At 41.0% G+C, this 21,302-nt stretch overlaps 1 protein-coding gene across 1 annotated transcript in view; it reads left to right on the forward strand.

The window, feature by feature from the left end:
• DR1 (down-regulator of transcription 1) overlaps window positions 1–5,684 on the forward strand; it is a 72,378-nt gene extending 66,694 nt beyond the window's left edge. Inside the window, exon 3 of the mRNA XM_069232379.1 lies at window positions 2,827–5,684. Coding sequence (XP_069088480.1) covers window positions 2,827–2,970 — 144 coding nt within the window. The 3' untranslated portion in view covers window positions 2,971–5,684. The remainder of the gene's footprint in view (window positions 1–2,826) is intronic.
• Window positions 5,685–21,302: the final 15,618 nt, after the last annotated feature.

Below are 21,302 nucleotides of genomic sequence, written 5' to 3' on the forward strand. Positions count from 1 at the left end.
GAAATCCCCCCCCCCCCCCCGAACGAGGGGCTGGGGGTCCAGAGGTCGTTGTTCCTGTGACCCTGGTTTTAGCCAACTGCTGCGTGCAACTTTCGGGGCCATCCGCCGCTGTTTGCCGCGAGGGGCTAAGAAAATAACAAATGTCCAGACGAGGAAGCCGCGGCCGTTATGGCCAGAATTGCCGAGGTCACCCAAGGAGCTCCTATTAACTCCGCCGATTCCACGTGTAATACGGCTTAGCGGGTAATTACCGCGAATATAAGCGGGAGTGCCCCTGTCTGAAGCCGCCCGCATAATCCTCCCCGCAGGGGAAACAAAAACGCTGCACAGGAGCCAGGGAGGAGGAGAGCTTCCGACCGCTAGCAACTCGCGGCCGCCATCTTGCCTCACTGCTATGCTAGCAAACGATTTAAATGGATCTGAAATTGTTTCAGACGATGCAGGTGGAGATTGGAGTGGAATTTCTTCCTGACGTCGCTATTCTGTTATATTTTCTCTAGAAATGTGAGTGCATTGAAGCATTTCGTTGCAGCATTCGGTTTCTTTTCTCCTCCAGAGAGAAGCATCACCCTCTGAAGTGTGGTGGCCTGGGTTTAAGGACATTGGTTCTCAACCTAGACTGTAGTAGTTCATGGTTTTTCTGTGCAAGTATGTGGAGAGGTCCGTTTGCAACTAATTAACCCGGGTCAAGCAATCTCCGCATTAGAAGCTTTCTGTTCTAACCTCCTGGTAGACAATACCCACATTATCTGCCTTCCACAAGTTGTTTTCAATGTCATAAACTGTTACGTTCTCTTTTATAAAGGGTTCAATTCACAAAGATAAGACATTTTGAGAATTTGCTTTTGATTTTACAGTTGGGGTGTTTCTGTTCATGGTGTTTCTTTCATGAGCTGAAATGTCTGTTTTTCTTACGGTATGTCTGGTTCATATAGCCCAAAGGTTTTAGCCCACTAAATGAGCTGTTTATGCAGCAGTAAGAGGGGACGTGAGAAATATCAGATGACCATATTAAGTCCTTAATGTAAAGCAAGATTATAACCATAGCCCCACCTGGTCAACTTTAATTTTCTTAACCAGCTTCTGTTCTCTTTGGCCTGTTTGCCCCAACTCCATCCAACTTACTTTTTCTCCTCCAAAACTGATACATCCCATTCATCGGACCCCCAAGCTGTTCCCGTCATTCTCTTTAGTCCATTACTGCTTTGTCCTTTACTGATTCATCCAAACATACCTCTCAATGTGTTCCTTTTATTTGGTATTTGCCTCTTTCTTGTTACCAGAAATTCTCACTTGCTGTCTATTCCCCTTTTGTCGTCTCTCTATCTAACCTACTACACCTCATTGTGGTTAATTTGCTTTCTTCCACCGTTGGCTAAAATCTCTTAGTTTGTCCTTTAATCCACTCAGTCTCCTCTTTGTGACTAACACTGACTTCCAACCATTCACCATCATGTCTGGCCCTGAATTTCTATAACTGTGCCTACTAGTTTATTTCCCTATTCAGACTTCTAACCTTCCTCAGCGTAGCAGATACCCCTATGCTGTTTTCTTTGTACCCTTTTCACTTTACACTATTCCTCCCGCTTCTAATATTCTGCCTTAGACTTCACTTGCATTTTCTATGTGGATGGATCCAAAGCTACATCTAAGTACTTACCATCACTGGCATCTTTTGTTTCTCTTTACACTAATGCTTCCAAGAATTCCATCAGTTTTTCCAGTTGCTTCTCTGGATACCATCCTTTCTTTTTTGCTTCCACTTGCAAAATAGATATCAGTTTTGATCTGTCGCTTTCCTCATCTGTTCTCCTCTTCATAGTTGTTTCCAAATATGCAGTATCGGGAATGTTCCCACCTCTCATGCCACTTTTTCTTTGTTAGGATTACCGCACCGACAGTGCGCCACCTTCTTTGTGGTGCACTTTTAGTGCACTTTCACTTTCAGTGCACCTCCTGACTGCTTCTTTGCCTTTGTGCACTTGTTCATAGTACGGTGTAGGCGCAGAAGTAACTAGATTCCATGGAAATGAGGGAACGCCCTCTTGAGATAGCGTTGGCGCAAATGAAGCACCAGTGCTATCTGAATTACAGAAGGGGACGCACAAGTGTCTGTGGCTTTTCGTGTAATACCAACGTGCCCCAGGGCGTGCGAAGCGAGCACACATGCTCTTTGCATCCTTGGGGCACTTTCTATAATATGGCCTCTGGTGTTTTAATTGACTTTTTTTTTTCCCTTCAAATTTGGACTTTAGAGTTGTCATACCTGAACTTTGTTCACCTATTTCATAGTGCTTCGTTAGACATTATACGTTTTTATCGAATGGATATAAAGGTTTGAAATTGATTTTTTTTTCAAAACAGCAAAAAAAAACACCTTCCTTTGTGAAGGGCTGCACAATACAATAATTTATTTTCTGGTATCAGATGCGAGCTCTGTCCTTCGAGACAAAACAAGTCCTGTTCATTAAAGACAACCATAAACTTGTATCTTATTAAATGTTTTGAAAAAAAATATATGTATATATTATATTAGCTACTTTTTTTTTTTTTTTTTTTTTTTTTTTTTTTTTGCTGGCTGCATGTGCTTGGAACATCCACAAGATTGCCTCATAAATGTCATGTGAGAAACTTAAAGAAGTACTCCGTTTTCAAAATGAATTAACCAAAATTAGAGGATAACCTGATTGTGCAAGCTTCCATACTCCCTGTTCAGCACTATTGGTGATTACAGTGTATTTTGTTGGGAGCCCCTGTTTTCAACATGCCTCTATTGTGGTAGATTATATTAATCTTTAGTAATAATTGTATTTTTTGTTTAACCAGGCAAGACAGCAACAAGCAGAACTGGCACAACAGGAGTGGCTGCAAATGCAGCAAGCAGCCCAACAAGCCCAACTCGCAGCCGCCTCGGCCAGCGCATCTAATCAAGCAGGATCTTCTCAGGATGAGGACGATGAAGATATGTGAAATTCTACCATTGGATTTCTTTAAACTCCTGCAACGTTTTTTCTTGCAAAAAAGGAAATCATGAATGCTTATGTCATTTTTTTATGCATCTTGGTGGACTGGCCATTGGTATTCTAGGGATGTCAAATGTTAAGTCTCAGCTGTCATGTGCTGTTCGTGCTAAACTCTCCTTTTGTACTAATGCAAATTGAAGGGTTAGGATCCTTTCAGGGGAAGCATTTTTAATGGTCTTTATGGAAATTTTAGATAGCGGTGAGTCATTTATTTGATTATAAAAAAACAGTGTTACACCACATTCAAGATACAGGTTTATAAAATATAGTAAGATTTATACAGGAGTTCTACACCTGTTCACACTTCTCTTCCCTTTTAACTAAACTATAAAATCTTACATAGGGGACATTTTTAATTATTTCATTTTTGTGGGTTGGGATTTGGGTGGGATAAGGAAACTGGTCCTTGTCAAATGATCAATGAAGTTTGTTATTGAAAGGCTAGACCGACTTAGTTTTCTAAACACCCAATTTTTTAAATGTAATAAATGTATATCTAGAAGTATACATATAACATGCGGCAATAAATATTCCATTACTACATTTGTGAAAATATATTAGCCGTTCACCAGATTATCAAGAGGTATGTTAAATAAGAGTTGTACAAATTTCATTCTTCTTTATATTGGAGTGACAGTGTTTTATTATGATATCTATTAGTTTGGAAATAATTAGGCAGTGTCCGTTTCAATGCGAACCCATTTTGGAAGGCAGGCTCTTCTTTGAATACCTGATGGTATTACGTATGCATGCTTAGGCTTACCATGCTCACGTTTTTCAAATGTATAGATGGAGTTGAATTGAGTCCATATGGAATTGAAATCATTTAAGCATAAAAGGTAGGAACAAGACAGTGAGCATATATACAGTAAACACAGGGCACACTTTTCAGTTTTTATTACCCTAATTGATTCAATTATTTTTTTAATAAACATTTTCTTACTTTATATTAATTGACCTGAGCAATGTTCAACCAACTTTTTTTTTTCTTTCTGATTAGATAGTAAGTAGTTTGGTTTCACTGTATTATTAAAGCACTCAGCATGTTTGAAAGGCACCACAGGCAGTGACCTTTAAAATTGGAAAAACTTGTATTTGTGTTCAAATTAAAGAAGGTAGGCAAATTAGTATTTCTGTGTGTATGGACTCTTGGATCCCAAATCTGATCTGCCCATTCTCGCTGGTGGACCAAAACAGCATCAATTAAAATTATATGGTGATTTATGGAGGCAGTGCTATTGCCCAGGGGAATTTTGGTAGTGGGTATAGCAAACTTGGAAAAGTTATGATAGTGTTATCTCAATAATTCTATACAGTAGTTACTCATTCTAGCTGCGAGACTACTAAAACAATTAGTCATCTGCTACCATCGACTGCCCTTATGATGAGTTCCTGTACTGTAGTAATGAAAAGGACCGATATACTTATTAAGAATATAGGTCCTACTTGCAGTTAAAGGCAAGATGAGAAGTACATAGAGAATGCCAGTGAAAATGTTCTTCCTATCTAGACATCTCTTTTTTTTTTTATGCATTTTTGTACATTTGAGGTAATGAAATTGCGTTTTGTTATAGCTCCCATCTGGTGTGTGAGTAATGTTGCCTCTAAAGTAGGACTTTCGGTGTGATGTGGCAGTGGTAACATACCAGAAATACTGCTCTGCTTCCCACGTCAAATGTACTGCGAGAGAGAGTGTGGGCTCAGGGGAGTTACCTGCTTCATTTATGAAGCTTTGCCATCAGTAGACCATGGATGCGACCACACCTGAACGGAGTTTTTGAAATGCAGGTTTCTCCTCAGTGGTTTTTTATTACAAAAGGATCCAGTGAGGCAGTGGGAGGAAGTTAAATGCTGCTGGCAAAGGAAGTGGCAGATCACGAGTCTCCTCTTGCTTTGCTTGGAGTCCCCTTCGACTGAAGAATCTTGCTTCTGAAGAATACTCGCATCTGCTTGTCCATAAATACCTGGTACTCAAGCCCATCTTCTACCAGAGATCTTATGATTTTTTAAAGATACTTACAATTGACAGAGAATGGGAAATACCTTTTTGAAACTAGACCACTGCAGTATATGACAGGCCACTGGAACACAACTTATATTAAGGCTCGGGCTGCAGCAGCTAATTTGTGATGCAAGTCAGTCATTTGATTATTAAGTAGTATGAGTTTTTAGTTTGCATGCCTTTGGTGGTTCAACATTTTATGCCATTTTAGAGGTGTTAGTGAAGGGACGACATGCATATTGAATCCAACTAATGCAGTAACGGGAGAACACTTTTCTTTAGTTTGTTAAATATATTCAATGGATACTGCATGAAGTAACTCAAACATATCTGACATAAGGAGTTTTCTGTTAAAATTCTCCGCACCAAAGGTAATAATATCTAATACACTGGGCCACTTTCATGTAGTGTTGGCTTTTCTAATTTGTACCATTCATCCCTTTACACTGTATTTAAAATTGGTTTTTCTTTAAAACTTAGAAAAAAAGTATTGTTTCATCAACTTAGTTTCTGATGCAGAGTTGAAACTCTGCTGCTGTACCCAGTATGTATGGTGTAATTGTTTTGGTCCGATTCTTGTAACATATCCTTTTGGAACTTTGTGTGCTTTTTCATATGCTGTATTCTTCAAGCAATAAAGCTCTTCTGTGTTTTATAAATGGTTGGTATATTTGAATGTTGTTCATTCAAGGATGTACCTATTACGTACTACTACTGTCTTCTAGTCGAAGTGATAAACCGTTTGCAATGTTTCACTCCTCTCTTTCATCAGAACTGCAGCATTACCAGCTGGTTACTAATTGCCATACTTCACCCACAAGGGAAAACTGTTATTTTCTGCTCGCATCAGTTCAGCCATGCAGCACTACTTGCATAAATAATTGGACGCACTGTTCTTCACTGTTCTTCATCATAGTCCCTGTTAGTGGCTCCATACAAGAAAGGAGGCAAAAAGATGCTATTCAATTTTGCGTCTCGCAACTTAGCCTAAACTCACTTGTTGATTTTCAGTATGTAGTATTCTTCTATGTGTGAAATACATCTGAATGACTTGTCGGCATTATGAATAATACTGGTAAGAACAAAGCAATTAACTTGCGTTCCAGTTTGAAGCTTCAGTATCCCCTAGCATTTTGCTGTCAATATTAATGAAAATATTTTGATGTCTTATTACTTTTGGCATCCACTTTATTGCTATTGAAAGGATCTAATGAGACAACTTGATGGGATACTTTACACACCAGTCTAAGCAGCAGGTACTTGCCCCAAATGAGATTACGGTATGTGTCTTCCCTGTCCTCTAGTGTTCGCATAATTGTTGAAAAGTGTTCTGCCTGTTGTTGGGGTTACGAAGGGGGAGATGGTGATTTGCTTAGCAGAAGTAGTAATCCTTATCAAGTTAATTTATTGAGTTTGAGTTATTGAGTCTGTATTTATATTTTTCAAAGAATTATTTACGATATTAACCCTCATGTCGAGCTTGATCTGGAACCCCGAATTGTTCCTAGATACTGTTTATCTCTGGTTTGTTTTTCAGGGCTAGTAATGTCAAAGCGGTGCTCTGTATTTGTGTCGGAATGAACCACATTCCACAACCATTGTTGCAAAGTTTGAATTAATTTTACTAACTTTAATGTGCCCGGGGGGTCTGCAAAAACTGCATGATATAAGAAGGAATAAAGACTTCATTTTTTAAGTGTGCAGTACTCCATGCAAGAAATCAACCCTACAGAGCAATGGCGTTTTTTAAACATTTTGTTTACGAATGTTTACAGCGGAGCTCGGAAGAAGTCTTAAAGGCGTCCCTCTGCAAGGCTATTTCGCCTGTATTACACTCAGGGAAGGTAATTGAATTGGATCACCACAAATTTGATGACTTGGCCACCTCACTGGGAGACACTGAACCCCTACATCTGCTTCCTAGGACGCCTACAAGGCTAGGAAAGTGCCAACTACATAAATAACAAGGGATCTATTTATTTGGAAGCCCCAAGTAGCTTATTATGAATCGACATCGAGCTGGCTGAATTCAGAAATCTCATCCAAACCATGCAAATTTTGTTAAACGGTTGCCAATATCTAAATAACTGAGCTTTATGGAGTTCATGTGTTAGGTTTGCAGCAGTGCATCTGGGTTTGGTCTACCACATCTTTGACCTCTGAAGTGCTGAGAATATTCCACTTGGAAAGTCACTGGAGTGCAGTGACCCTTTGAAGTTGTGTCCCAACCCACAGCAGAGTTTCTTCTGTTAACTTGTGGGCCCAATGAATAGCGCAAAGGGTGTTTCTCCATAGACTGATCTCAGCTAGCCAAGGATCTGTCTGAACAAATTCTGTGTTATCATTTTTTGGCAACAAGATAGAAAATAAAGCAAAATAATGGTCTTTTAAGGCTGGAGCCCACTTAAAGCGAATAGTTACAACCTACCTCTTATGAGCTTAGAACAATGCATTATGAAGACTGATTTTACATCACATGGATCTCCGAGGCATGAAGCATGGTGAACCAAGGAGTGGATGATACTTCTTGATTAGTCGCAGCCTTTGACAGCACTTTAGTTTAGGTACTCAGTAGAAAGAGAGGTGGGTCTGCATGATGAGTATTGATGAGCAGATTTGTTAGGTTTCCGAAGACTTTGATAATGTCTTTGCGAAAGTTCAGTGGGGGAAGTATATCCTCCAGGGGCCCTGAGATCCTTCTGTGTAGGGTAGAAACCATCAGAGGCACATCGTTTAGCTCTCTGTCGGAAATCTCTTAGCACAGTATTACATTTTTCTTAGGAGGAATATTTGGGAGGTATTCACTTGTCACTCCATCCCACAGGTTTCTTCATAGGATCTTTTTAAGGTTTCATCAGATGCTTCATCATACTAGTTATATTTGTCAACCCTTATCCTGCTTACAAAGGGAAAGCCCCCATATTTACATGGGACTATTGCCACCCTCTCTTTGGTATTGAGCAAAACCCAGCTGTACAGGGAGTGCAGAATTATTAGGCAAGTTGTATTTTTGAGGATTAATTTTATTATTGAACAACAACCATGTTCTCAATGAACCCAAAAAACTCATTAATATCAAAGCTGAATATTTTTGGAAGTAGTTTTTAGTTTGTTTTTAGTTTTAGCTATGTTAGGGGGATATCTGTGTGTGCAGGTGACTAATACTGTGCATAATTATTAGGCAACTTAACAAAAAAAAATATATACCCATTTCAATTATTTATTATTACCAGTGAAACCAATATAACATCTCAACATTCACAAATATACATTTCTGACATTCAAAAACAAAACAAAAACAAATCGGTGACCAATATAGCCACCTTTCTTTGCAAGGACACTCAAAAGCCTGCCATCCATGGATTCTGTCAGTGTTTTGATCTGTTCACCATCAACATTGCGTGCAGCAGCAACCACAGCCTCCCAGACACTGTTCAGAGAGGTGTACTGTTTTCCCTCCTTGTAAATCTCACATTTGATGATGGACCACAGGTTCTCAATGGGGTTCAGATCAGGTGAAGAAGGAGGCCATGTCATTAGATTTCCTTCTTTTATACCCTTTCTTGCCAGCCACGCTGTGGAGTACTTGGACGCGTGTGATGGAGCATTGTCCTGCATGAAAACCATGTTTTTCTTGAAGGATGCAGACTTCTTCCTGTACCACTGCTTGAAGAAGGTGTCTTCCAGGAACTGGCAGTAGGACTGGGAGTTGAGCTTGACTCCATCCTCAACCCGAAAAGGCCCCACAAGCTCATCTTTGATGATACCAGCCCAAACCAGTACTCCACCTCCACCTTGCTGGCGTCTGAGTCGGACTGGAGCTCTCTGCCCTTTACCAATCCAGCCACGGGCCCATCCATCTGGCCCATCAAGACTCACTCTCATTTCATCAGTCCATAAAACCTTAGAAAAATCAGCCTTGAGATATTTCTTGGCCCAGTCTTGACGTTTCAGCTTGTGTCTTGTTCAGTGGTGGTCGTCTTTCAGCCTTTCTTACCTTGGCCATGTCTCTGAGTATTGCACACCTTGTGCTTTTGGGCACTCCAGTGATGTTGCAGCTCTGAAATATGGCCAAACTGGTGGCAAGTGGCATCGTGGCAGCTGCACGCTTGACTTTTCTCAGTTCATGGGCAGTTATTTTGCGCCTTGGTTTTTCCACACGCTTCTTGCGACCCTGTTGACTATTTTGAATGAAACGCTTGATTGTTCGATGATCACGCTTCAGAAGCTTTGCAATTTTAAGAGTGCTGCATCCCTCTGCAAGATATCTCACTATTTTTTACTTTTCTGAGCCTGTCAAGTCCTTCTTTTGACCCATTTTGCCAAAGGAAAGGAAGTTGCCTAATAATTATGCACACCTGATATAGGGTGTTGATGTCATTAGACCACACCCCTTCTCATTACAGAGATGCACATCACCTAATATGCTTAATTGGTAGTAGGCTTTCGAGCCTATACAGCTTGGAGTAAGACAACATGCATAAAGAGGATGATGTGGTCAAAATACTAATTTGCCTAATAATTCTGCACTCCCTGTACAGCTTGGAGTAAGACAACATGCATAAAGAGGATGATGTGGTCAAAATACTCATTTGCCTAATAATTCTGCACTCCCTGTATATCGGTTGTGCTCCTGAACACTAAAATTGTATAGGAGACCCACTCAGACGTAGACTTCCAGCTTAACATGTTACATTGCTTAGGGCATTCAACTAGGTCATATGTGTTCTTCAAAACCTGATTTAAGTGAACAAATGTTCCGGCAGTCTAGATAGCAGATTAAAATTGATATTCAGTGTAATTCATATTTATCTTGTGATTGGAAAAAGTAGGCACCACCCAATATTTAGAGTTTAAAACCATTAATGCACATACCCCTCCTACTGTAAAACGTACAGGACTTCCATGATCTCACAATTCTTTCCACTTTATAAAAAATCGAATCTATAAATTTAAAAAACAATTCAATCATCACCTAATTTGCGTCTGATAATACTTTTTGTGTTCAAAACCTTTTACTAGTATTCTGAGGGTACGAAAAAAGAAAAGAAGGAAAACAGTAAAGTAAGACATACAATCATGAGTCGTACAGAAGTATGATCAAATTGCAAAAGAATCTCATTCATTGCGTCTGTTGTTCATTATATAATAATGTAATGTGAACCCCGAAGATATCTGAATTAAAGATAGTGGTGAGGGAGGGAACATAAAGGGACTCCACGGGATGAGAATGAGAAGAACACAGAGGAGGGGGAGAGAGATGTCAAAAGTAAAGAACAAGGTCCAAGTTTTAATGGGGTACTGAGTCGTCAATGCTTGGTTTGGTAGGTGGAAAAGGCCTAGCCATAAGAGTGGTGGAGTGTAGGGTATCAAGTTTTGGTGGTTTGATTATTATATATTTTTTTTTTGGCACATATAAATCTAATTTGTTCCACAGTTTCTTTGATGTCTGGTAGTTGAAGTTGCTATTAGAGATTGTATTGTCAGCGCTTTGTATTGTGAAGCAAGATTTTATTGTGAAGCATACCCATGCCCACCAGGTGTGATGCGATAGGGCTTGGAATAATTTCCATTCACATACGATATTCTTTATTCCTATTGTTAGTAGGAGGTCAAAAAGGCACATATCTAAGAGGTTTAGTTTCAGATCCAGAAGATGTGACCTCGGTTCTAAGGCGACTGTATAGAAGTTGAGGTATCACAGTGTTAAAAATATCATTTACTAATTTTTTAATCTCATCCCAGAGAGGTTGAACCTTTATTGCAATGGAAAATTATATAGCTAAAGGTGCCTGTTGAAACTTGACAATTCCGCCATTGATTTGTATCTAGAGGTTCTAATTTTGAGAGTTCCTCTGGGGTCCAGTAACTTAGGTGTATAGGGCAATATTTACATTGCATTGTGCAAGAGTGGGAGGTATTTTGTTTATGAGAAAATGTCCAGATCTTTTTCCCCGAGTCATCACTTAAGGAAGTGGTAACACCAGAGGTACGGTCCATTTGGATTGGGTAGTGGACATGGCTTTTATATGGGTTTTTGAGGTATTCAGTATTTTGTATATTGAGGATGCAGCATGGGGTAATTTGGAAGGAGGGATACTAGATCAGGTTTATGAGGAGTGGGATTTTGTTTAATCGCAACTTATGGAATTCAATGTTATGTAAGTTAAAAGATTTCTGCAGCTCAGCAAATGTTTTGGGGTTAGTTGGTGAACCCAGATCTTTGAGGAATATGATCTTGTTATAGGACCAGGATTTCCATGAAGGGGGGTGTACCTTAAATTTTACTCTTTGGGTTTACCCCGAAAGGGATACATATTCTGAGTTTTAGATTTTGTTTGGTCGCATTTTGGCTATTGTTTTGAGGGTTTCTTTAAGAATAGTGTCAGAGTGTTATATTAGGAGGTGTTTTCATGGTTAGTAAAGAGATTAATGAGTAAGGTTTGGCCAGGGATTCTTCAATATGGAGCCATAATGGTGTATTATAGGAATGGGTATTGATCCACCAAGTGGCTTGTTTGATTAGGAAGGCAAGTTGTTATTTAAAGAAATTTGGGAATCCTAGACCACCAGATTGTTTACTCATTTTTAGTTTTTTAGGCACTATTCTGCCTTTAATTTTTTTTTACCTTTCCAGAGGATTTCAAAGAGTAAGGTGTGAATGTTCTTGAAAAAATTATTAGAGAATTGTATGGGGCGCGGAAGAAGAGCAGTTTATTTGTGGCGTTATCATCACTGATGCATTCTGTGCAACCCCACCATGTAATAATGTCGGTGTCCAGGCAGAGAGCAAATCTTTGACTTTCTTGACATGGATTTCTTCAACTGTTTTCTTTGTGTCTTCTAGGTTGTTTTTAAAAGTAATACTCACATATTTAATCTGTGAGGGTTTCCAGTGTAGTTTAGTGTTCTGTACAGTGGATGGCAGTGTTACATTATTTAAAGGAAACACTTCAGTTTTTATCTTTATTAAAAAAATATCCAAAGACCTTAGCATTTCAAGAAATTTCTTCCAAGATTACGGGGATTGCAAAATCAGCCTTTTGAGTGAAGATCAGTACGTCATCTGCATAGGCAGCAACGTTGTATGTGTTACTATTGATAGATACCTTTAACGTTTATGTTGGCTCTGATGGTAGCTTGGAGTGGTTCTATAGCTAGGACGTTAAAAAGGGGAGAAAGTGGGCAGCCTTGTCTGGTTCCTTGTGCTAGTGCAGTTTTGTCCGAAAGGTAGCTATTGGCTCTGACACATGCAGGAGGTTGTGCATATAGAGCGAAGACCTGTCAGGTAAAAGTGTCTCTTAAGTTAAATGTTTGCAGAACAGCTTGTAAGAAAGGCCCAGCGACCTTGTTAAAGGCCTTTTCTGCATCTAAGGCCATGGCGATCGTGGGGGATCTTAGATATTTAGCTTTTTCAATAATGTGGTAGAAGAGCCTTACGTTATCTGAACTGTGTCTGCATTTTAATGAATCCAGTTTGCTATTGGTGGATAAGGGATGGGAGGGGTCTTTTTAGTCTAGTTGCTAGAATTTTTGCGTATTTTTTACAGTCTAGGTTTAAAAGGGAAATGTCTGTAATTTTTTTACTTCTAAGGTATCTTTCACTTCTTTGTGAATCACCGTGATGATAGCCTCAAATGTTGAGCCTGTGATCTTAACCGTCATGTCGAAATGCTTGAAGACAGAATCTAAACGGGTGTAAGTTCATTTTGAAAGGTCTTATAGAATGCTGCTTAGAAGCAATGGTGCTTTGCTGGATTTTAAGGAGTGTATGGCCTTAGTTATCTCTGAGTGTGAGAATGGTTGGTTGAGGCTCTTGTCAGCAAATTTATTTTCTATTTGTTTAATTGTTTGTTCTAAGTTGCTGAGTTTTATTATTATTTTTTTCCTTGATATTAGCCATGATATTAATAGGATCACTTCTGACTGTAGCCTTCCTAGGCTCCCATAGGTTTCCGTTATCAATGTCATTGGGGCTATTTTCTTTGAAACAATTGCTATTAGAGCTTTCTATTTTATTGATACAAGTTTGGTCTTTAAATAATTCTTTGTTCAGTCTCCGGAGTTTTGATTTAGAAGGGTTGCGGGCATTCTTTAAATCTAATGATGTGCATGAATGCCTATATGGTCAGAAACCAGTATTGGTTCTATCTTTGTGTTGAAGGCAGCAGGTGTAAGGATGTTGTAAGTTAGTATGTTGTCTATCCTAGATAATGTATTATGTGGGTGTGAGTAGAATGTAAATTCGCTTCCTATTAGATGTTTGACAGTCAGTGTTTATTACATACATTTCTAATTTATTTGATTTGTTGGGTCTCTATTTACATGCAGATTTCCTGTCTAAAATGACCTCCCAGGGGATGTTAATGTCTCCCGCTATAACAATGTTACATTCATTTGTAAGTTGACATAGTTGCTTATTTAGAGTGATCCAAAATTCAGGATCATCAACTGTTGGCACATAGACATTGACTATGTGTAGCTGTGTGGAATTCTTTTTAACTCTGGTTACTAGCCGCCTTCCATCACTGTCAAAAATATTATCAATAACTTCTATGTTGGCTTTTTTTTTTTTTATGCATGAGTGATTACTCCGTTTTTCTTTTTATTTGCCAGGGAGGCAGAGCAGCTCTGTATTCCTTGACAGTGTAGTGAATCGCATTCCTTGTGACCTAATTTCATCTCTTGTAACAGGACTGTGTCACTTTTAACTTTAGAGCAATAATCGAGGATTCGTTTTCCGTTTTAGTGAGTGATTGATACCCTTTGTAATTGGGGAGAGAACCCTGATTGTGGAATTATTCATTAGGTCTTGCTGGGAGTGATAGATAAAAGTATGTGGTTACATAGTAGTTTCATGGCTAGCACTTTAGGAGGGCTAAATATTGTGTTGAGGCTTGAAATTTTGTTGTGTATAGATGGAGATTTACTTATTCGGGCGATTATAATTGGGCGTAAGGTGTTAAGTTTGCACTTGGTATCATAGTGCCAACCTTTTTAAGGGTCTATATTATTAATAGGTGCAGTGACATCTGCAGGCCTATAGGGTAACGGAGAATAGAGAAAGATAAGGATATGAATAAATGAAACGAAATGAGAATGTAAGTAGATATGAGAACCTCAAAGCCCACCCAGTAATACCTTGCGGGCAATAGGAGGTAGAGGACCCCAAGAGTCAGCCGCTTGGAGAGAGGATACGGGAGTGCAGGGTTTGCCACTGCGAGAACAGGTATCAAGAACATGAACTTTTCTCAATGGCATGAAACATCTACATTTTCAAGCTATCTAGCGGAGATGTAGACCGCAATATATCTAGGTATTACGTTGACAATTGTATCATCTATGCATTCCATAATGGAAGAAGCATTTGCAGTATTTTGTTCCATTAAAACATCGCAATCGAAAATATAAGTAAGGACATTAAAAAATGCAATATTATAAACATTTTATTCTGCAGTGTGTTTACTACATCGAAATATATATGTGGGAGAGCATAGCACGGATTGTATTAACATTCATTTAGTGGAAGAAAGGAACTTATAGAGCAGGTATGGAGATGGTGTGTATAGGAGCAAAAATGGTAGATTGGTAGGACAGCGAGGCTCCCATTTAGAAAGATCGTGTTTGCAGATGGAGACAAGTGATTTAGAAAACATTCAGAACTTTGCAAACAGCCGTATCTATTAGAGGAGTGGTGATTATCATTGCAAAAATATATGAACCCCTCCTCCGTAAACACAAGTTCAGGTTACTAATATGTAGTAGAAGGGTTAACTGTTAATACTGTAAGTCTTGGGATAGTCGGAGACCATCTCACTCTTGAATTAGGCAAGATATTAAAACATTGAAGAGTCTGAGGTTACTTTATGCACATTTGGGGGGGGTTGTACCATTAATTGGCGAAGTGTTAGTTGTTACGACAATTGATCTGTTGTTGGCAGACCTAGTAGCAGTAGATAGACAATAGAGACAAGATGACCATTTTTTGTTGAGTATAGTCATCCAAAACATGTTCTAGCTTTTTCGGATTGTCAAAGTAGGAAGGCTTACCATCCTTAGAATGTTTAATTTTCACTGGTCCTGCAAAGGAAAAGTACAACTCTCTGGCTTTCAGTTTTTTTCTTTGAGCAAGAAAACTTTTCCTACTTTGAACTGTCTCTTTCGCATAAACTTTGGAGATGCCAATGGTATGTCCTTTCCAAGTTAGCAATTTAATGGATCTCATATGTTGAAGTATTTTTTTTTTCTGTATGATTGTGTTTTTTCTCCTGGCTTATGGTCTCTTTTTTTTCCCCCCTCTGCTGTCCTTATGGTCTCTTACTTTAGGTCTAGTATCCACCATATATAGTGAGCCTTTGCACAGGAGGTAATATTGATATGGCATCAAAATGTAAAAGATGCTGCTTAGTGTTGTAGGTGGTTTGATGTAAGGACAATATATCTGTCTATGCACGATGACTTATCCAGCAGTGATAGGCTGGAAAGGTCGATGGCAATAGTGCATCCTGTAAGTGGAAACCAGCTTCTGTGTCAACAGTATGGTGAATATTCGGGACCATAGAAAAAGAGACCTCCCGGTAAATGTTGGTTATCGCGGCTGGCATATGTCAAGAGCAAGAATCAAAGTAGCCTTCTGGTTTAGGAATAATGGACTATTGGTAGCGGGGTGCTACTATCTGCAAGATCTGTGGTGGTGCGGTGATTCAGTCTGCAGTGATTGGCAATAGTAGTCTGAAGAGGGCGGAAAGGCCAGCAACAACAACAGTGAGGCCCATACGGTAAGTATATTAGCGGAATTAATCTGCAGTAATGTGGGAAATTTGGCAGCACCTTACTTTGTATCTGCTAAGATCGGTAGGTACCTGCATAGCAACAGGCACATGGGGCATGGTACAGTTCACAACAGTACTCGCGTAGGTGGCCGGCGACAACCTACCGAGGACACTCCGGTTGTTGTGGGTATATTTATGCACAGGGTTATTTACAGCAAAGCATTCTTCAAGGTTGTTTAGTGAGGCAGTGATAACGGGCCACATACAACAGTAGTAGTTAACTAACAGTTCTGAGGAGACTGTCCGCCAGCAGCCTGCCGCGGCCTAGCAACGGCTGCGGTGTTGGGTGCGGACGCGCAGTGCTAGTGGGGTTATTCACAGTGGTGCGCCTGGTTGTTGGCGGATGCTTATTATTGACGGGACTCCAGCTTACCGTAGAGCCTCTTGATCATAATTGGGTTGCCAATTTTTCAGGATTGCCTTACGGTAGCGAATGTTAGTTAATGAGTGGCGCCATCTTTGCTCCTAGTGTTGTGCTTATGGATCGAGCAATATCGGACTCCAAACCCCTAGGTGGCTGCTGAGATTTGAGTTTCTCCCCAGTGGATCTCAGTTGTACTCCGATGTTTGGGGTGGGAGAAAACGGCATGTTTATTGTGGATTCCATGCGTTAGGCGGTGTTCTTGCAATAAAGCGGTGGAGCTGCTCGTTTACCCAGCCATCTTGCCTGGGCCCAGCAAACCCCCCCCCCCCCCCCCCCCAAAAACATATTTAACTGCATCATCATAACTTCACATTTTCATCTTCAGTTCTCGTAGCAGCAGTCTTCAGGGTCCTGAAGCAACGAAGAGTGCAAGCATAGCATATGAAGGCAGGGCTCCTCATGATTCCACAAAAATGACCACCTCCTGACCGTCCTCGAAGCATTAGCAGTTTCCCTAACATGCCCAAATTCAAGATACAGGAAATGCAAGAGATTTGCTAGGGGTGCTAGCAGCCATTCTTTCAGACAGAATAGTTTGCGGTTTCCCAAATTTGTAAGAGTAAGTCCCTAACCTTGCATGTTTTTTCATAGAAAAATCCATAAAACGTAAGTTTAAATGAGTCTAATTAACCTTTTTTATTTAAAATGTCTTTTATAAACATTAATGCTGAGCATGGTTCCCAGTCATTAAGCATTTTTGATCAACGAATTTTGCTGTTATTAAGTGGACCACGGGTAATGCTCTGACTAAAGATGTAAACATTCCTGTTCAAAAGGGCAGTCGTCAAGGACATTCCCCTGACTTTATTTACATATTGACATGCTCTCGGGAAGGCAACTGCAAGGAGTGACACATTTTTAATTAACACTTCGATTTTGTAGTGTCAGTCGCCGCCGGTGCTTGGCTGGGATGGACTTGTTGCATTCCAACTAAAATGGACATATGCTGACTTTTCAGGCATGAGTTGAAATGGGGTGTGCTAGCTGACAGGTTAACCGTGCTAACGCATGCAGTCAAGAATTTCTTACAGTCTTGGGAATGCAATTTATGAGTACAATATTTTCCTTGTCTACATGCTGTTCAATTCTTTTTTTTTTTTTCAGCTGTCACTTAGAGAAAGGTAACCGGCTGATTGTAATGACTCGCATCATGCAAAGTGTTTCCACCGATCAGCAACAACTTTTGATATGTATCTGGGATGTAAAATAATGTTGATCATGCTCCAGTCATCAGTCTAGGTATGTCCCTTGAGGATAAGCTTCACGCACAACTAAACCTCTTAAATATCTATGTATCAATTACTACTGTTGCAGGTGATGTCTATAAGGAGCATAATATACTGATGGGTAGATCTGAGCCTTATTGTATCGTTATTAGGCATTAGTACTCATTGTAATAAACCAACAAATATTGGCTCAATTGTGGGAAACTGCGTCAATAATTAAGTGCCCTCAGGCAATTCTCTTGTCATGTCAGGGAGATAAATGTCAGCAGTCTCCTGACTTTGCTCTTGGGTAACTGGCACTCCGTGGCATTTTCTGAAGGAGTCTAATAGGGTGACTGGATAGGTGATGAACTTAAATTGTAGCCCTTCATTTTAATACCCCAGCTGTTGCCACTTGGCTATCCACAAGCATCCTTTATATTAGCTGCCCTATCACCCAGAAGTCTGAACCTTAGCAAGAACAGACAACATTTAGCAATGGAGTATGGCCAATTTAGCACAGACCATTTCGAATGCCCAGGATGGGGCCAAATAGATCATCCTGTTAGGGCTGGACACCACAGACTGCTTGGGCAGAGCAGTTGGTACCACTGTGGCGGTCCAGGTTCACACCTGGGTGAGATCCACAGGCTTTTCGGGTAATGCCCAGGCACCATGGATACGCCGTCCAGTAAGAAACTGACATTGGTGCCCCTGGGTGGCGCCTCTATATGTGGAACCAGTTGTCACTTCAGGGGGGAGGGAGTCGACGCAGGGATGCATGGCACCACGTATCAGCACGCAGGGGTGTGCTAATAACTCTTGCGGTCCAGTCTGGCGACATTCTAAAAGTGAGCGAATCTGTGGTTAGAGTATCCCCGAGAAACAGTGTTGGTGAAGGTAAGTAACTTGTTCTTTACAGGAAGACACTGACAATCAACAGTTCAGCAGTCCCATTATAAAGATGAAACCTGCTGTCATTGTTAATGCTTGTTTCAGAGTTGGATTCTGGCTGGAACCTTTATTTCATTTTAAAAGAAAGCACAAAAAAGAAAAATCTATGTTTCTCGTGCTATGTATGTATGTAGGTAGGTATAGGTATGTGGGTTCATGTGTGCAGTTAAGCGGAAAATTAGTACTTAAATGGCAACCAATCAGAAGATTGTTCTTTGGATTTGAATAAACGTTTATTACTACCTACCTCAATGGCACCATGTTTGCCAATCACTGGTTAATGAAAGATTGAGGTAAAACCTGAACCGATGCAAATGAATGTCTGGACTTGGAACATGTGACCTGCATTGTGCACAAGGATCTATGCAATAAACTTATTAACCCAATGAGCTATCTCATATAGGTCACAGGCTTGTGGCCTGTAAGTCACACACAATGCTATACAATAAGCACTTTAATCTTCTATTGCATTCTATTATAATACTGGACCTGAGATTGCACTCCATTTGGGGCAGGAAGTACATTAACCATGCGGGTTATCTTATTATAAGTATGCTACGTTATTATAAGTATGCCTTGTCAATTGCATGATACAACTCGGTGTCTACGTCAGGTGCCTTAACCCACTAAGCAGGCTGAAAATCTAATCTGTTTGAGGCAGTAAGGTGGGTCCTGCCTTTTTTGCTTGCTGTCAGTTTCTCTGAGAGCACTGTTTGCAAAAATAATGCGAATATACCCGCGTTTTAATGGCTGTCAATAGGCCTAGCTAATTGACTCTGCCCTTCTAGATTGCACCATCTTTCTCCCTCCCAAATTTGTGGGTTCATTGGGTAAATATTTTTCATTTCCATCACTGCACAGGAGCTTGTAGAGTGCTAAAATCAAAAGCATAACAAATGTAAACTTCTTTACGCTCCTGCTCCGGAATTCCCACAGTTTGACACTGAATGCAAATATTCTGTCGTGTCCCTGTTGATGTCGCAGGCTGATAAAAGACTTCCCATTGTACCATAGTTGTGCTTTTATAGCTGTCTGCAAACTTAAGGACTGTTTATTGAGGTTTCTGGAGAAGGCCTCCATCTCCCCGCACAAACAAATGTGAGATTTTATATGCTTTGACAGGTTTTGCGTAATTATCCATCCAAAGCCTTTTGCTACACTTAAGAAATGCGACTCTGCCGCTTAATTACTTTGCCTATCCCCAGCAAATGCGGCACTGGAGCTTTACCTGCTTTGCTGTGCCTGTCCCAGCTGTACAGCCTTGTTGCACGGGTTTGTGGGATGGGATTTTGCCCAAACTCAAAGGTCTTTAATGTGCATCAGGAGCTACACAGAAACATTTCTGTGGCCATACAGCTCAGGAAAATATACACGAGGAAGTTTCAGTTAGCCTCATGTAACGGAAGAGGGCGCTGTCTCCATTCTGACCAGTAAATGTCTACTTTTAACTATAGCTGTCGGACTTCTTCTTTCGGACGATCGATTAGGAAATCCCAATAAATTCAGAGAAGACCAAATTTTGTGTGTGTGTGTATATGTATATATATATATATGTGTGTGTATTACAACCGTTAGTAAGCTCGCTATGATGCGGGCAGGGAAACAGTTCTAAATATTGACCCCGCCCGCAGGGAGCAGCATTTTTAGCTGCTCCCTGTGGGCTGGAGCAGTGCCTGCTCCCCGCGCACCCCAAACGGAAGTGTGTCGGGTGCTCTGGTTGAGCAAATGGGCACCCACCCTTTTTTGGCCGGGCCCAGGGGATTAAATCGGCCCGTGAGGGTGCTTGGTACCCCCCCCCCCCCCCCCCCCCCCCCCGACTCCCCCCCCCACACCCACACCACCACCTTTCCATATACGGCCTGGCGCCTGGGAATGGGGGGGGGGGGGGGGGGGGCAAAATTGCCCTGGGGACAGAGACCACGTGCCCCCTCCTCTTTCACATATGCGGTTGGGTTCCGGGTGTTGGGTATCCCCGGGGCTAAAATCCACCCAGGGAGAGGGGCTGTGTGACCCCCTTCCTAAATTATGTTGCCAGGTGATGGGGTCCTTGTGGGCTTTCGCCCCCTAAAAAATGCACTGGACAGTGGGGTCCCTGGGTCCAAAAGAGGCCCGGGGGCCATGTGCCTCCTCCCCTGAAACAATTTGCCAGGCCCAAGGGGATGGGGTCGCCAGGGCCAAAATTAGCCTGGGGCAGGGGGTGGCAACATGTTCCTCTCCCCTTAATTTTAATTAGTGGCCCCTTAATTTTAAAGCCATAATAGGTTTGGGGAGGGGGGCCAAGCGGCCCCCAAGGGCCATGTACGGTGTGGTGTTGGCTTCCTTTGGGAGTTTGGCTGCCTGGGGGCGAGTGGGTGTGTGGCCTATACATTTAAGATAATGTATCGTTTTATGTGTTACACGCATATTCACCTTTTAGGGCATCTTGGCAGTGTATACAATTTTGCTTATGGGTAGGGGCCAGGGAGAGCTTATATTGACTGGTCCGATTTGGAAAAAACAGCAGTTGCAACTACATTAAATTCAGGCATTTGTACAAAGAGCATAAGACCAGTGAATTGTTGGTAACACATGCATCCATGCTCCAGGGCAAAAATCAGCTAGAAGGAGGTGAGCTTGGGTGCACTGTTTCATCGTGGTCGCTGAGGTTGGAGGTCAGATTGTATGACTGTAGCCACATACATGCCTGTATTAGAATAGGTGGGCTTCCAGTGTGCGACTGAAGAGCATGAGTGTCAGCACATTGCAGGTGTCTGTGGGCAGGTTGTTCCAGAGGCAAACTATCATTACTGCAATTTGTGTTTTGCATGTACTCTTGCTTCTGGTTCTAGGTGTGAGCAGTAGCCTATTTCTTGTGGAGTGTTG

Source organism: Pleurodeles waltl, chromosome 4_2 (genome assembly GCF_031143425.1).
Source record: "Pleurodeles waltl isolate 20211129_DDA chromosome 4_2, aPleWal1.hap1.20221129, whole genome shotgun sequence".
NCBI lineage: Eukaryota > Metazoa > Chordata > Amphibia > Caudata > Salamandridae > Pleurodeles > Pleurodeles waltl.